The sequence below is a fragment of the Patiria miniata genome, unplaced genomic scaffold (genome assembly GCF_015706575.1).
Source record: "Patiria miniata isolate m_02_andy unplaced genomic scaffold, ASM1570657v1 HiC_scaffold_13, whole genome shotgun sequence".
NCBI lineage: Eukaryota > Metazoa > Echinodermata > Asteroidea > Valvatida > Asterinidae > Patiria > Patiria miniata.
This window is the reverse complement of record NW_024037051.1, coordinates 7491260-7509662: the sequence shown is the minus strand read 5'-3', so window position 1 is coordinate 7509662 and position 18403 is coordinate 7491260. Positions and strand designations below refer to the sequence as shown.

The 18403-nt window shown below is 39.6% G+C and overlaps 1 protein-coding gene across 2 annotated transcripts in view; it reads left to right on the top strand.

Moving 5' to 3' along the window:
• Window positions 1-18403, top strand: part of LOC119721178 (vasodilator-stimulated phosphoprotein-like) — a 64470-nt gene that overhangs the window by 29394 nt on the left and 16673 nt on the right. Inside the window, exon 1 of one of the 2 annotated variants that reach the window (XM_038191079.1) lies at window positions 12119-12767. The exons of the other annotated variant lie outside the window; for it this stretch is intronic. Within the exon in view, the coding sequence (XP_038047007.1) occupies window positions 12638-12767 (130 nt within the window). The 5' untranslated portion in view covers window positions 12119-12637. Of the gene's footprint in view, window positions 1-12118; window positions 12768-18403 lie in introns of those variants that run through there. 2 annotated transcript variants of the gene reach the window in all.

Sequence of the window (18403 nt, the reverse complement as noted above, 5' to 3'; positions counted from 1 at the left end):
AGCCAGCTGCCCACAATATCGCTCGCCTCACACAGATCTTAACTAGCGTGCGTAGAACTTAAGACCTCCGGGCAAGGCAGGCAGTTGCAGCTTGGTGGTGTAGTACTTGAGTGGTGAGTTTCAAATATTCGGTCAAATGCATTTTCGAACTACCTGTACATGTAGAAAGCACTCGGAGAGTGCACACCTCCGCCAACAAAGTCTAATTGATTTGTACTTGTACCAAGGACCACCCCTCCCTCTACATGTTTATATGCCTGTGTTGGTCTACCTTTCCACTCCCCCATTGTATAAAATGGTCTAGTCCATTGACCTGTGTGGTTAGATTAAGTGGGTGATAACGCATACACGTTTCACCGGGTCAGTGCCACGCACACAAAGCTGGTCACACAGAGCGATCTGGTGAAAGTTTTCCATATGATGGGTGATAAATCCTTTTAAATAAAATCCTCCATCAAGACGCAAATCCAGATCACTTCCAAAATCTTATCAATTTGTACATGTACCAAGGACCACCTTTTAAAAACAAATTTCATGAAAATCCGTCCAGAACTTTTTGAGTTATCCTGTTCACAGACAGACACACTAGCCAACCAACCAACCAACCAACCAACAAACATACAAGCCAACGCCGGTGAAAACATAACCTCCTTGGCAGAGGTCATTATCGAATACTCATTATTCGAAACTGAACAGCAGACTGTACATACATGTACATGTACCGGTACCAAAATTATCTGGTCTTTCAAAAGTGTGCATAAGTTACTTTGAGGACCCTTCTATTTTTGTGCTGTATATTTTTATGTACTGGTAAGTCAACCAAATGGTTCTCGGCGGTGTGGTAGTCAAGTCCATCACAAGTCCTTTCATAAGTAAATATCATAAGTACCTTCACAAGTACTGGTACATGTACCGGTAACATATTGATGTTCAACAACAACAAAGGAATGCCTTTTGTTACATTTCATTTGAATACCGGTAGCTTGTGACTTTAATTGAGACTGAAGGACTTGTAATCAACGTCACTTAAACACTGGTTCTCTGACTTTACTTCCCTGTATAAAAAAATATATATATACCAGTACCTTCAGGACCATGAATCAGAAAGGCAAAAAGTTAAATCTGGCCTTCGCCAGCTGTTACCGGTGCTTTAGGTGAGTTCAGAAAATGGAGGGGTCCTAAAAGTACATGTACTGTAACCAATGCGCGAAAGTCTGGCAGCCCTACATGTATTTAACTCTAATCTTATGAACCTTGACCTGAATGAGGTCACAACACGTGGTCTGACCAAACATACTACATAGTATACACTGTCTCAGTATGTTTAGGCTACATCAAAAATCTCATCAATGGGTCATCCACAATAGTTCAGTATACGTGTACATTCTATATGTGGGCACATCAAGGGAAGCGGAAGTTTTGAAGGTGTGGGGAGGGGGGCGGGGGGCAAGCACCATCAATGCTGGCCGGCTGCTGTAAATTGGAAAGGAGGGGGGGGGGGGCTGGACTGCATTTCTGTAAATGTTACACCCTGCCCCTCATTCGTCGATAGGTACCGGTAGCACTTTTTTCTTTTCCGTGAATTTTACAACCTGTCCCACCCCCCTCCCCCAATTCCAGATGATCGAAGGCGATCATGATTATTGTTTCAATCCTCTTGTTTCCAGAGGTAGTAGACTAGAGAACAATTTTTTTTTTTATGTTTACCCAAATATAGGGCCTAGAGTAGGCCTACATGTACACTATTTTGGGACCTGCCAAGAATGGGATGGGGGGGGGGGGGCCCATTTCCCCTGGTGAAAAAAAGTTGGGGGGGGGGACCAATGCGCCCCCCCCCCCCCCCCCCCCCCCCAGTTCTGCCACCGATGGGGAACATGCTTACAAAAGACATAGCCGTATCCCTAGATTCCAATTCCGGACATGGCTGCACTTTGAAATGTTCTGACAATGGCCTGTGTTTTATTGTCTGTATGACCTCTGACACAGGTCAACTGAATTATAAACTTCTCATGAACACAAATTTGCATTTTGCATTACTCATGTGCATGCACTTGAGAGCTAGACCAATCAGGATGCTCTACAGGGAGTATCGCCATGGTGTGTTCGTGGACATGCAATAACAATAAGTTTGGAAGCTTTGCGGGGCGTTTCCTGCCCTCATGCAATGTATGTGTACATGTATACATGAATTAGGTCAAATTTCTAGTCTACACTGTGTGCTTGACCGCGTTTCTGCCACCAGCGGTTAGTCATTTGAAACCAGGAAGTATGCATTACATTCAATCGATAACACTGTTATCTTGTACTCCTGGGCTCACTAGTCTGTATATTTTTGCAACAAAGAGGCCATAACACAAGGTGTGAGGATTATTTTACAAAATATTTTCATAAAACTGTATTTTTTTTCCCTCATTTTCCTTAAACATTTGCACTTTTCTGTCTGCTGGCACATATTGTGCATATTTTTCCCCTGAAGTGCTTGCAGGGTAATTTTGCTAGAAATACTAAACTTCAAATGTTGCAGACATTAGCCTAGTAGCTGGCCGGCCGGCCCAAGCTAGGCCGAGGAGCTGACCACAGCCTACCGGGCTCCACGTCGTCCGCACACGGCGAAACCCTGATCTGATCGCACGCACGCGAAGCCCGCAATGTATTCAACCACTGCCAATGCGTTTTAGGTCTGTGAATGCTGTACAGTGTAGGCCCTATGTCCGAGAAAACAAGATTTTAGGATCTCAATTTCGATTCAAAAGCTGCTGAGTCGTGTTTTTAATTGCGCCAGAAATCAGCATCCCGGACACGTTCTCATTGAGCTGATTGCAGCCACGCGATGTCACGTACTAAGCCAACAAATTAAAAGCAACTGTGTTGCACACCCATACACGGATTCGCCGAATTGCAAACCAACTACTGACGGAAATTTCCAAAAATGCAACACTTGACGCATCTTTGGAAATGGCCTTCTTTTATTGTTTTCTTCAAAACGACAACACGCCAGAGAGAAAATTTGACAGGGAGTTTGTTGCCATCCCATTCTACAAGTAAGGTTTTGACAATAATTTTGTCAGCTTCTTTTTGGATAGCTGCACATGATCTACTCTACCTTTAAAAAAAAAAGAGGATTTTCATTTTCTGCTTCCCTTTTTTTATTCATTAAGTGCCGGAACAAACACAGAAAGAGTGACAAGGAAAAGTTTGCTTTTGTTTGCCTGAGTTGTTCTGTATTCTCTATGCATGCACTTGCCTCTATCTTGTATTTAAGCCATTTATTGTCAACAGAGGGCAGCATAATATGTTTGTGGTCTTCCAAGGAGGAAAGAGAAGTTGCGTTGTAGTCATCATTGCTCAGCATTCAGCAGTCTAAATGTTGACATTGATGTGTTGTAATGAAGGGGAAATAATGTGATAAGACTTGTAAAATTATGTACTTGTGCACAATGTATGTACCTGATCTGTACCGGTTCATGTACACAATGTAGAGTGTACATATTACGTATGCAGGGAGCCTTTCGATGAGGGATATTTTTCCCTAAAAGAATATTTAAAAAAAGGTTAAAACATTTTAAAACAACTCATTTGCAACTCTGATTTCAATATTTGTTGTACATGTGTTCTTGTGTAAGCAATTTGATTTGGATGGTACCGGTACATGGTAGGATAATCGGTTTTCTGTTCAACCAATTGATTGATGCACTACAATGTTTTACATACAATTTACAATGTACATGTATGTGTTTATTCCATAATGTATCCATAATAAGCAGAAGTGGTTTCTTGCTTTACAAAGAGTAACAGGCAGGGAGGTTTGCTGCAGTACCGGTAGGCCTATTGGCTCCATGCACAAGTACCCCATCAACTGCCAGAAAAGGAGAGTTGGGGGGGGGGGGGGGGTGACATACATGTAGACTTGTTCCCGATCCATCCACTGCGTATTTCGAATGTATCCAAAGTTGTTGGAGGCGGGGATTAGTCTCGGAGACCTTCGCAAGTTTAATTGGAACGTATTCGCGAAGACGCTGTGTCAGCCATAACTTTTGCACATTCAGGAAGTCGTGCGTACTTCGCATGCGAACCAGTACAGTACAGTACGTGCACACTGTGTGTCCCGTCCACGGAGCTCTCAAAAGAGGTAAAAACGCGCCCTCTTTTGTTGGCGCATGGAGCCCATAGTGATTGGTATTATCTACAGTGTAGCTACACATGTAGTTGATTTTTCTGGTTAACTTGAAATCACAGTCTATGGATATTTGTTTGATGCAAGGCTGGTCAGTTGGTGGGTTTGTCCCATGGTTGGTTGGTTTGTTTGTTGGTTGATCCGTCTGTTGTTCAGGTACCCGTAGTTGGTCAGTTATACAGATAAGTGATGAGATTGGCAGTTTGTCATCATTTGGTTTTATGGTGACCAACAAGTGTGAACATTTTTTAAGTCTGGCCAATGAGTCAGTTTGTGTGACCAAGCAAGTTTTATAGTTCCTTTTCCATTTTTGGTTGTATTTCTTTCTTTCCCCTCAGTTAAAGGTGTGCACAGGAAAACCATATTTGTTTTGTCATCGTGTGAATGAGACATCTTTGAACTAAACTGCTCAAATAAAGGAAATGCGTTGGCTATTTTTATATGCAGACAAATATGTACCGTGATTAGTCAGATATCTTTAGATGACACCAGTTACCCATAAATTTCAGTCATGTTATTATTTCAGCAAATTGTCCTTTTTTTAATAGGATATTGATTATTTATAATACTACATGTACCGGTACATGTGTGTACATACTTAGCTTGAGTAACTCCAGCTTTGAAATGTTCATCAGGAATTCGACATATAGAGCTGGAATTAAAACTACATTATAAAAACTAAATCGTAAGAGTTGCTAAAAATCGGACCCTGTATCGTATCCCCAGTGTATCACAAAAATGGTCCATTTCCCCTCTATTATCCCAATCAAGATACCATTAGACATACCTCATGTACTATGCAGCAGTCATTCAAGAAGCTAATGATCGACTTGAAACAGAACAAAAGTGACTAAAATATGAGAAATATTGATGATTACGAAGAGTTCTCCAGAAAAAAACGTGTACCATGGCTGTCGTGCGTGCATGTTGTGTACAAGCGTCACTTGATCACAATTGCCGTTTTCCAGTGTTGTACGGGTACTTTTTTCGGAGTGCCGAGTACTTAGGTTACTGAGTACGAGTACGAGCACTTCCGAGTACAAGTACAGGTCTCCGAGTACGAGTACTTGTAATTCCGAGTACGAGTACGAGTAGTATGAGTACGAGTACTTCTATTTCCGAATACGGCAATACGGCAAATAGTTCAATGTGCGTAATTGGCCCAGGCCCACTCAGACCGATATACATGTGCAGACCCATTCACGGCTAGCTATTAAATGTTCTTGTCCGGACGTGCACAGAGGAAAATCAGGAAACTTCAATTTCTCTGCAAGCCAATCAACCATTTCAAACTGAAAGTATCGATAAAATAAGGCCGTGGTATTAAGTCCAGCTACCGGTATTTACCATTTTTTTTAGTACTGCTATTCGAGTACGAGTACTTGATGATCGAGTACAACTTCGACATGTCCAGTACGAGTACTTTGCTGCCCGAGTACGAGTACTGTAATTTTGAGTACGAGTACTTTGACATTCGAGTATGAGTACGAGTACGAGTACTACAATACTGCCATTTTCCAAACCCCGGCTTTCGCTCCGTATCCGGGTCCAGCCCCATTGCAACCTGCATGAATGGAGCATCAATAATTGTCTACAAATTTCTTGCTCACACTTTCCCTTACTTGAAATTCCCTGCAAAATTATGCAGTGTTGGGAATAAAAAAGTAATTGTTTTGACTGTGTGGGCTGCCCGCACAAAGGAAAGATGAGTCTTTGTTTTTGCCTTGTTCTCTGGATATGATGTAAGTTCCCTATTTGCCCAAAACAACTTTTCACAGAACTTCATCTGGTGAGTTGTGGTTTTACTAGTAATTCTTAGCTTGTCACCAAACCCATCCCTTTCCAGCGCTGCCGTGCATCGACGTCATTCTAAATATAGCCGGTTTCCTGCATTCCAGCTTAAAAAGCCTCGGAATGTCTGGCAGAATCACACAGACCCCTCAGGACACCACTGTCATATATTTCTTTATTTTCCTTGGTCTTTCTCTCCGAGCATAATCATAACAGAACTCACAGACGTAGACCAAAGAGAGACATTGAGACATTACATTCCATTCCACGTTCTTCAGCTAAAGTTTTGTGATTTCATCTAGTGTGTTAATTGACGGCCTTGAATTGCACTGCCTATGAGTATTCCTGGAAGATTTGGTTGGTATTCTATGTGACCATGAGGATTTCAACTGTGAACATCTCTTTGGGTAAGACGATAATCTTCGAGTTTTCCAGATGTACTTTTTACTTACATGTACATGTTTTGTAAAGTTGTATTCTGAGAGCTGTTCAACAAACTCCCTTTTGCTTTGTTTGTTTGTTTGCTTTTGTTTGTTTGTTTGTTTTTTATCTGCAATCCTCTGAAAAAGGGTCTTTGTTTTAGGCACAAATTGATCCACTTGGCAGGCAGATTGCCTCCTGGTCCTTACATTATCGATACTGATTTTGGGGCAGGAACCAGCCTACCCCATGAGAATGGATTATCATCTGGCAGCCAATAATTTTAAATTGTAAAGTAATTAGTTCAAGAACTAAACATGGGTCATTTTTTTTTTCAGTCCATGTCTCATTCAAAACTGAATAGGCCTAACTTTTGTATTGCTAGAAAAATAGTACACATGCTCAAAAAAATGTAGTGTGAGTGTGAGAAATGCAACTTCAATATGGTACATGTACCGGTAGGTACCTAGATGTGTTGTAATATGATAGGGATTTTGAACATGAAGTAAGATGCTGAACCTTAGGTAACTTTCAGCATCAGTAGGTAGGTAGATGTGTTGTTATATACATGTAATAGATGCTGAACCTACCTTAGGTAGGTTCAAATGATCCTATACATGTCGTCAGTGTTTTCACGAAGTGACAAAAACCTCAATATCATGCAAAAAGGTCATTCCGAGATAATCGCCTTTGAAGTTAATCATTTTTTCAAAACACCTTTTCGACTAGTTTTTAGTTATGGATTTAAGAAATTCTTGCATTGTCAAGTAACGTATGCTTTGTTCTTTGCTAATTCAAAGTTGTTTATTAGGAGTCTCTCTTAATTAAACTGTAATTCATTAATAAAGATCAATAAAAGTTTTTTTCACTTCGTGAAAACAGCAAAACACAGAGGCCTCACTATTTTGTCCCATTAAGTTGTACGCACTCTTTGTAAACTTCGTGAAAACATAAAACGTTCTAAGAAATTGTTACATTTGCGCGTCTGACGTCACTGAAGCGCGCGCGCGTCTGTTCTTTATCGACATCGTTCACGGCGTGCGCGTCCAATCCCGTCCAATCCCATCCTAACGTGTGTGTAGAGAAATGCTTTATTCCTCTGGCCCTGCTAACGAGTTAAGTTTGTGTCACTTCGTGAAAACAGAAAACACAGATTTTAGGCATTTTGTCAAATGTTTGTTTACGATAATTACAAAAGTAAACAATATTTCGCTTTGAAACTCAGCCAAATTCTTCCTTTTGTCAAATGCAATAAATTGGTCGGCAAAACTCAAAATCAAGATTTTGGAGGCTTTTGTCACTTCGTGAAAACATCGACGATGTTCATGTACATGTATGGGCCTTTCCACACTAAAGGGGTACAAAAGTGTGACATGGGTTTAGGAAATGAAGCAGGATAATAATATCAAGTTGTTTGTCCTATTTTCCACTTGTACATTCCCACCCCATTGTTGAGGATTGTGCTTTTAAAGAATTTAAGACTTTCCAGGCTAATTTGACAAGATGTTTATGCTCACAGTGCTACGTACGTACTGGTAACATGGACAGAAAGTTTGTTAATATTGATAGAAAGTTATGATTACAATAAATGTCTTCATCAAATATTGTGCCTTTTTATTCTTATCCATACAGCATTATTACCTGTGAAAACCAAGACAATCATCTGTTTATTTCAGATGTCACAGGGTATTATGTGTTAAATTCCTTGTCAAAATTATCAGTTAATCAGTACCCAACAGCTGGCATTATGATTACGGACAGAGAACATGAGCTAATCAGAATGAAAATAGTACACTTTAAACAATGTACGTGCTATCGCGCCAGTCAACGTTCGTGTTCCTCTTGGCAATGTGCCCATCACATTTTTAACATTGACTCATGTACATCATACAGAGCTGAAGAAGACTTGGAAGGAATGTGCGTAAGTTTATTTGTTGAAACAGCTCCCAATGTCCGATGTCTGCACACGTGTGGTGGTTAAATAATATGTCGTAAATCTTGGATTATGGGGAAAAAATTGAAACAGACAAAGACAAAAGATAATATTTATCTTTGATTACATACTACATGCATCCAATGATCAATTCCATGAAAAATGCACATACAGGTATGTCTTGCACAGTTTCATAAGAAACTTTTTAAAGTTTCTTATGAATAGAGTACATCAACCAGGTATGATATTCTTTAGATTTTGATCGGAAGTCCGATTGTTGTGCCATCAGAAAAACCTTTTTTTCCCCCCGATTCCAATTTAGAATTGGTAGGAATATTGTTGTAGGGGATTTGTTTTGGCTTTCCAAACGTTCATTATCACTAAATGTGAGATTGTAAGAATAAGCTTGAGTTGCAATGGCTGAAACACTTGCCATGTTGCATTACGAAAATCATCTGTAAAACCCTATCTGGGTCTTGAGGTTTACATACTATGTAGTTGTGATGGTACTACGGAAGGGAGGCTTTACAGTGATCAAACACCACATGGAAAAAAAACAAAGCAAAAGAGTATTAAGACACAGAGGGAAACCAACTTCAAACTATCAGGCAGTGTTGTAGTCGAGTACTTTTTTCCGAGTACCGAGAACTGCCGAGTACTTACATGTAGGTTACCGAGTGCAAGTACGAGTACTTGTACTTCCGAGTACAAGAGCAGGTCTCCGGGTACAAGTACTTGTATTTCCGAGTATGAGTACGAGTACTTAATTCCGAGTACGAGTACTTCTACATGTATTTCCAATCACGACCATACGGCAAAAGGTTCATTGTGCGTAATTGGCCCAGGTCTAGTCAGACCGATATACAGACCCACTCATGGCTATCTGTTAAATGTGTTTGTCCGGACGCGCACTGTGAAAAATAAGGAAACTTTGATTTCTCTGCAAGCCAATCAACCATTTCCAACTGAAAGTATCGATAATAAAATAAGGCCTTAGTACATGTAAGTCAAGCTACATTCTTTTTTCGAGTAATGCTATTCGAGTATGAGTACTTTGATGATCGAATTCAATTTCGACATGTCGAGTGCAAGTACATTGCTGTCCGAGTATGAGTACCATCATTTCGAGTACGAGTACTTTGACATTGGAGTACGAGTACGAGTACTCTAAAAAAAAAGTACTCGAGTAGTACTCGAGTACGAGTACCAAGTAAGTAATACAACACTGCTATCAGGTAAAATTTGTGCAAAGATGTCATTAACAATAACCATTGTGGGTAAGAACGAAGTCATGTCAACATTGTCAAAAGCTAATTTCTTACATATGCGCGAGTCTAATCATTTGATTCAGGAGGGTTAGTGGCCTACACCCAAAAAAAAAGCACTGCGCCTATGGAACCCTTTACAATGTAGGTCTCCCCTGAGAATGAACCCATAAAAATGTTATCAAGAGTCATCTAATGCCTGATCAACTAACAAACATGAGAAATAAGTTGAGTTGCAATTAACTGAGACACATAGGTATCTCTTATTTTCTTTTTAAAAAAGTGATTAAAACAAAATGTAGCCATTAAAAAGTGGTATTCGTGTACACTGTAGTTCCTGTTACCAGTGCACTTACAGTTTCAAAACTATTTCCTTTGTTTTCCCAACAGTTCAAGGAAACATAGTAGGGTACCGGTATTATTACAAGGAACAACCAATACCATCTTGCGGATGAACATTGCTTTTTTAACCCAACTAAATGTAATACGAGTTCATTACTATTCCAAATTCTCTGAAAATCATCGGTCCCACCAACTCTATACAGTGTAACTAGTGACTGATTCTTGGCTGACTTACGCTAAGCAAAATTTGTTGCTTAGCAGCTGTATGAAATAAGGCAGGTGCATGTCTTTGTATTTTTTTTTTTTTTAATTTCCTCCATGGATTGATTACTAAAACATGTGGGTCTCTGATCTATTTGGGGCTTAATCACCAGATAACATGAAGAATGTCATGTAGTCCTGAGTCCTCACAGCACATGCACAGACAACTCAGGACAATTAACCGAAGATGTAGCAAGCCCCACATTTTAACAAGAAACACGTGGGGCATTGTTGAGTCACCACCGGTCTATGCCGAAGTTATATTATTTTTTTTTAAAGCTTACAATTTTGCCTCATCCATCATCCTGAAATGTAGTCAGTCAAGAATGCCAGGTATCTGCGAGTCGTACCGACAAAACGGTTAAGATTGCGGCTGGGTCAGGTCTGCGTCATCTGTAACCACGCTTCAACTCCAGCGATAAAACTTCTGGAGTTCCCGACCTACTTGGAATTGCAGATATGGAGAGTTAAAGGGAATGGCTCGGCAATAAATTAGTGTCAGTTTGAGTTGTATGAACACAAAAGAGTTTATCAATGTTCTCCATTTCAATATTGTCATATTTAGGTTTCATGCTATTGTTACAACATTACTGCGTTTTAGGCCACACAATATTTTCTATGGACCCAGTAAAATGTTTCACTAAAAAGGAATGGGAAGTTACATGTACAGAAGAGTAGCAAAAAACATTTAAAATGAACTATTGTCTGACTTACAAAAGGGTACCTTAAATTTAATGAACAAGTGAATATTCAGTTACTAAAGCAATTAACGGGAGTCTGGTGTACTTTCAACTTGTGAGACACCGATCCAGCACATTAATAAACAAAAATTTTTTTAATGATTATCCAAGTTTTATATTGGCACTCTAATGTCACTGGCTTGGATGGTACTTTTTTATTAACATGATTTTTATTTCTCTGTTCTCATTACCAACAAAAAGTTTTTTCAGAAAGGTTACAATTAACAGAGAGTGTCACATTTTTTGTAACAAAAGTGATTTTGTTCCCTGGGGGAAAATATGTTATCAAATCTGTAAGTATTACTGGCATAATTACTGCATTGTCTGCGAATGTCAACTGTCAACACTTTCAATTGAAGGAGATTTTCTCTTTGATCAAATATCAAAAGAACTCTTGTCTGCTCTTTCATAAGATAGCAAATTGCCCTCAAGTTTTTAGAGCTCAAAGCTTACAATCCCCTTAAAGGGAAAATACAACATTTGCAAACATCAAAAAATAAAACTACCAAATCATTTTGAAATACCTTGCTGGACTGTTAGTGAATGACAGTGTAAAGCATCCTGTAAAATTATGGCACCTGGTATACTGTCATTTTCAAGAAAAGTGGTATTTTTGTATCAATTTCCAACGCTGATCGGCCGATCAGCGTTGGAAACAACTGGCTTTTTTTCAAATACTGGCCCCAATTGACCATCGCACTTGTTTGCAATCGATTACAAACCTATGAACGGGTACAAGCCAGCTAGACTGGTTCCCTGACCTTACAATTCCCCAATGTATGTAAACTGCTCTGTTTCTTCTTAAATGGAGTCAGGGAACCAGACTACAGGAAAATGATTGTTTTTCTTGGTTTTTATAGCATTTTCGAACCCAAAACCTCAAAAAAGTCAGTGTAACTATATTTGCTATATATTTCCAACCCCCCAATTCCATCCATTTCTGAAAATTACAGCAAAAGCAAATGATGTATATTCCCTTTAAAGACCCATCGTCTCGGCTGCCTGCTGTTTTCCTCCTTATCTCTCCCAGAATAAGATGATGACAACATCCTAGTCTGCAACTCAAACGTGAAGACCTTCCCCCTCACAGCTGGGGGCCTGGAGGTTGTCTTACACACCAAGTACTTGACATCCCACAGACCATCCAAGGCTATATATAACAGGATGCAGCTCTAAGATCAATGTGTATCTAAGACGAGCTACGGAGAAGTCACGTTATCTAATGAGCCCATGGAGATCTCTTATACTCCGTGTTTGATCAGTCGGGTAATCTTTGGAAGCATCTGCATTGCCGAAAGTATTGTACCATTCTAGATTATCTCAAGAGCTTTTCATGCCAAGCTTCGCACCATTATCAACCTAAAGAGGAAGTAATTAGCGAAGTATTGTAGTAGATGTGTGTTGTATTCATCACTGGGGGAAAAAAACAACCAGGCATCAGGACATCTAGATGAGGAAGTCTGCAAACTGAAGAACAGTGCAAAACTGGTCGGGATCGCATACGTTTGTATTTGTTGCTGACGTTCAGAGAGACTATTGCACTTGACTCAGTTTTGTGAGAGGATCCCGAGGTAATGAGGTCAAGCTAGTCGGCTTGTTGTCGACTCCTACTCCAGACTTTGATTAATCTCGTACTCGGAGATTAATCAGTTTCCGTGTGTGTGTATTGGATTAAGTCATTCCGGATTGTTTTCTCGGTTTGCTGTTTGCAATGAGCGTGAGCACCAAGCTGGAGTTTCCAATGGCCAATCACAGCAGCAGCAACGGCGGGGTGACCGTCAAGACCCGATCCGTGCTCAAGCTGACTTTGGCCGACTCGGACGATGACATGCTCAATGAAGGTGGGGTATGCATTAGTTGATAACTTTTTTGTGTGTGGGTCGATTGACTCGATTCAAACCTGCCTAGATAAAAGAGCTCTCATCTCCCAATATCTGACATACCGGTAGCTTGCTTCTCATTTGGTTTGTCAGCAAAATTTGTTGGTTTTTTTTCTCAAAATGTACTGTTCTAGTTTATCCGTAAGCTTTCATGCTTAGGTTCTGTCTTGGTCCAACTGTCCGTGTGAACTTGTTCTTGTCTCTGTTTTGTGTTGGCCCGTCCAAGGCATCTCACCGCAAGCCTAGGTTTCTAGAGGATGCTTGCCTCCATACCTATATTTTTGCCTGTTATACCTTTTCGACATTTCCATTCAAATTCATTTACAAAATTCATGTACTCTCTGCTTATAGCGGTATTTCTCATTGGTATGGAAATTAATGTGAGTTTGAATTGAATTGAATTGAATGCAAGAGGATTGCATCATTCAATGGTTTTCCAATTTGTAAATTGCTAATTTCGAGCCTTCATGTACGTGTTCGCAAAAGAATTGGAACATTTGTACACAAGACTCAGGTTTGTTTTTTAGATACTCAAGTGCGGAGTATACAGAAATGCATTAAAAAAAAAAAAAAAAAGAGAGAGAGATATCCTGAACTTGCTATCTAAAAGGCCTAGTAGTTATCTACACATATCTGGCCAGTGATCAGCATTTTATTTAGAATAATTTAATTGTGAAAAATCACATTAATTTTGTGCATGTATATGTACAAAGATGAAATAGTGAAATTATACTCTGAAGTGTGTCAAATAAATTATTTTGTAAAGCCCCTAACCCTTCGTCTCTGGGTGTTTTGTTGGTAAGCCCAGGATTCTGTCAAAATTTAACAGTCTAAAGGCCGGGTGCATCTTTCATGCGAATGAGATGCGAATATTCGCAGCACAAAACTTGCCCAGACGTCATAAATTTGTGTTTCCGTTCTCTTTTGAGCTGGGTCTGAAGTCATTAGAGTGGTTGCACAAACTTCTACTGCTCAATAATCATGAAGTCATTGGGGAGAAAAATGCAGGTTGAAGTATTGGATTTGGGAAAAAGTTTCAATAAATTTGTGTATTTACATGTATAAAGCAAAATACCCATGCTGGTACATAATAGGTATATCGATGTACACGGAAGCTGCCTTTGTTAAATATTCTGCACACTATTTATACAGAAACGGACCAGAAACTTCAATATTGAAAATCACTTTCTATTGGCCAATACAAACAAATGTATGTAGTTGTGTTATTTTTAAACCAGAGTTTTAGAAGTGAAACCAGTTGAACTGATGGCATCAAATCTAAACAGCCTCATCAATGGTGACACCCTCTCACCCTATTAGTTAGGAGTGAAACAGCACATTATTACATTCGCAGTTTACATATGTACATGTACTTTAGGAAAGGTCAAATTTAAGAAACATATTGCCCTTTCTACATTTGTACATGTTTATAATGACTACAATACAAAAGTAAGTTTTACGTAATGTATATGTGTACTCTGTTCTTACAATGTACTTTGTGTGGTCTTTTAGTCACTTTAGAAATGAATAATCATCAGTTGTAGTCTATTGAATAATTGATGTGTATTTTCCTGCACATATACCGGTATATATGGAGAGGCCGGTTCATTTTTAGTGTGCAATGTGAATGAAGGGGCGCGCACCCATTCACGAATTGCTCAATTACAAAACAACAATGACAGCTCGACTTTCTCTTGCTTTCATTGCAAGATGTCCCAGTCCTGGAATTTCTTTCTTAAAGGTGAAGGGTCATTTTTTGTCCTTTAAAAAGGGCACTGGTATGGCCAGAAAAAATGCCGATCATTTGGACAATCAAAGCCAAGATTGGGGCAACAGGAGGACTTAGTTGCCTGAGTTTAAAGGTCCAGACCAGTAAATTGACTGCCATAGACCTCAGTGGTAAATACGCGCACTTCCCCCAAAATTATTTAAAATACTAACAACTCTCCAAGGTGTTTGAGACGCACATCAAATTAAAGCTTATTTCATCAGCTTTCATTTTCCGTTCAATATTTGGGGGGTTAACCAATGACTTCGGGGAGAAAATTCCATCCAAAGATGATCACCCCTGAAAGCAGTCCTGAAGCCCATCGCCATTTTGAAAATGGACTCCTATGCTCCATTGCAAGACAGAGCCATTTTAGGGCCTAATTTCTTCAGTCCTCTACATGGCTTTCACCCTTCTTTTTAAAAAAAAATCCTAAAGTTCACAGCCCCCAAAATGCTCTAATATGAGATACATGTAATTTGAAAGCATGCAAATCATGATTAGGCTGGCGTAGGCATGTTGGGCCTGTTTACAGGTCTGCACCCTTTATTCTTAGCCAGGGTAGAATGTCATGGAACAGCGTAGTACCGGTATTGCTTTGTAAGCTTTTCGAGCTCAGCAATATCAGATGGGGAACTGTCTCAAGCAGTATACAGGGGAAGTCAAAACGAAAGTGACTGAATTAGAAGAAAAAAAATATGTGGTTCGCTCCATTTCCTGTAAATAACATAGGGATAAAGTACATGTTATTCACTAGTAAAAGTGAACATTTCGCTTAATTTGCATACAATGTACTCTATTCCCAAGTTATGGCTATTTTCATAAAAAGATCTCAGAAACCAGCTGTCCACCACTGATCATTTATTATACCACACCTAAATAAATCCCCGTCATCTGATTGGTGGATCATTGATCACATGTTATTGAATTATTCGTCCCAACGCAAGGCGCGCGCGGCGCGCAGCGCACAGTGCAATGGAAGTTCCATTGCACGGTGAATAGAACTTCCATTGCACGGTGTCATCGCTGCTGGCGGTGGCGCTGTTTTAAATCGAGATTACTTGAATATGATGGTTCTCAACCTGTTGAACAGTTTGCATAAATTAAATATGATGAACTTCCTTGTCAAACTTTCAAACAGTTTTTAACCTGAATAAATTGGCTATTAAAAGTCAACCAATCAGATGACAAGGATTTATTCAGGTGTTATATAAAACAAATAATGAATGTTTCACGTTCGTGCAATGGAAAGAATAATTTCATTCGGTGACAGATGAAATGTTCCATTCCACTCGGCTTCGCCTCGTGGAATGGAACATTTCATCTGTCACCTCATGAAATTATTCTTACCATTGCACTCACAAACATTCATTATTTGTATACCATCCCATGAACTGACGAATACCCATTAAATACAATTGATGTTTTCCCACCTCCATGAATGAACGAAAGCTTGCAAAGGAACAGAGACAAAAATCGCCATCGACGTTTCAGGGGGACAAAAATGAGTTGACTTGTTCCTCATATGCAAAGAACAAAATACGACTGTAAAAATAATGTTTCAGTCATTTGTGTTTGAATGCCTGTGTGTAATCTGTAATTCTCACTCAGCTCAACAGCCTCCAATGGCATTCCATGGACAGCTTAACAAACTAGGTTCTTTTAGTAAAACATGCATAACTTCTGATAGCATGGATCAATTTCCATAATAAGTGGAAGAACATGCTCCTTTCAGACGTACTCCATTGGTGTATCAAATTTGAGTCATTCTTAATATTAGTTGAATTACAAATTACAAAATAACTCAAGAACAGGAACAGGAAAAAAGTCACAATTTGGGCCACCCTATAAAAGCAGTCACGTATTAGTAGCAGCGTGCAATTGGCCCCTATGTCTAATTAATAAAAATAAATTATTACTGTAATTCCTTGCCCAGTTGCGTATGGCATTGTTGCCATCCTTGGCTCAGTTGGTAGGCATATTCACGTCTGGCCTGTCAATCCCTGAGCTTGTGGTTTTCATATCTCTACTGCCATGTAATTCAAGCAATGCTGCTAGCACTGGAATGGTCATAGCCGGTGCTGTATAGCCTTGCTGCCTGTTTGAAATGACCCAGGATGAGTTGACTATATAAGGATTTTTATAGGGCTTACAGATGTCATTGATTGTCATATTAATTTATTTGTTTGTTTTAAAGAAATTCAGGAGTAGTAATGCATGCAATTACAAGTACATGTGCAGCCTTTTATAGGATCATTTGCGACACTCGCAAACAAAACTGCCAAAATAGTATGAAATACATGTGTAGCCTGCTTGATTGCAAGTTGTATAATAGTATGAAGCATCCTGTGAAATCATTGAGCCTGGTATGCTGTCATTCTCAAGAAAAGAAGAAGTTTGTATCGCAGTACTAATGATGATTAGGACAAACAGTTTTCTCAAATACTACATCTGTTAAACGGCCACGAGCCAGCTGTTGATTTCATGCGTTCGCTCGGGCATGCTACCGTACATGCATTGCTTTCCAACAACAGATCCCTGTGACCTATTGGTTCTACATGTATGCACGACAGATTCCACGAGCTGCCATTTGATGGTTAGAAACGAATATTGTTTTTATTCTTCTTTTTCCAGCACCAAACGACACAAAATTTTGAACAGCTCAGTGGAACGATGTCTACTATGAATTGGTGGCCCTTTTATACATTAGTGCCCATTTCATGAAATTAGTATTAATATTATTAATCATTTATGGTAATGAAACCAAGGATTCCTCAAAAGCGCCCCAGGCACTGTAGCTCGCAAGCCTGAAGAAACCTGTGGAGAGAAGACAATGAGAAGAAATTACAGTTTTAGAGGTGGGAGGAAAAGCCCAGAAGAATATTCTGGGGAAAACCCACGGAATCAGGCAGGGACTGAAAACCCAATCCACATGTTGGCCCAGGCGGGATTCGAACCCGGGTCTCAGCGGTGGAAGGCGAGGAAAGTACCGCTACGCCAACCTGACTCCCCTTAAATTACGACAAATGCAAATGATCCTATCTTTAAATGTGTGTGTTTAATGTAAACATTTCATGTCCAGTTTCCCAACCCCTAAATTTGTTAATCATCCCACTTCAATTAAATCTGCATCTGACAAACCTAAGGCAATAAATGTGTGCTTAGCCAGTTTTAAACAAGTCCGTTTAAGATCAGCTGGGGGAATGGACTCTAATAATTATAGCCGAAGGCGAGGGAATATTATTGGCGACCAGACCCCCAGCCACTCTTTTAACGGACTTGTTTAATACCAGCCAAGCACATATTTATTCCCATTCATAAATACCTTTTCAAAAGAGTCAAAACAAGCAAAAAAATAATAAATTTCCAACGACTTTGCTCAACAATTTTACAGTGTACTTTGTGTTTATTCAATGGTGTGAAATCTCAGCTTTGAAGCTGATTTCAGCTTTTTTGGTTTTGGATTTCAGCTTTTTTTTCAGCTTTTTCCCTCACTTGCTGTGTACAAAAGTATAGCTTTTTTACACCTTTTTTCAGCTATTTTTATCAGTGGTCACTCGCACCCCTGTTTATTAAACACCCTTCTATCGGTGACTATGTTATGGTATATGTGTCTTTCGCAAGTAGTCGTAAACAACTCTTTATATGGATATTGGTGTGTGATGGTGCACATGGCGCGTACTGCGCGATGTGGCGCGTACTGCGCGATGTGGCGCAGAGTGCAGCTGTGCCAGTGTAGGGTGAATTTAGGACTATGAAATACTGATTCAATGGTACCAGTAGGACTGCGCATACCTAAGTTAGGATTGTGAACTTTCATCCAATAAAA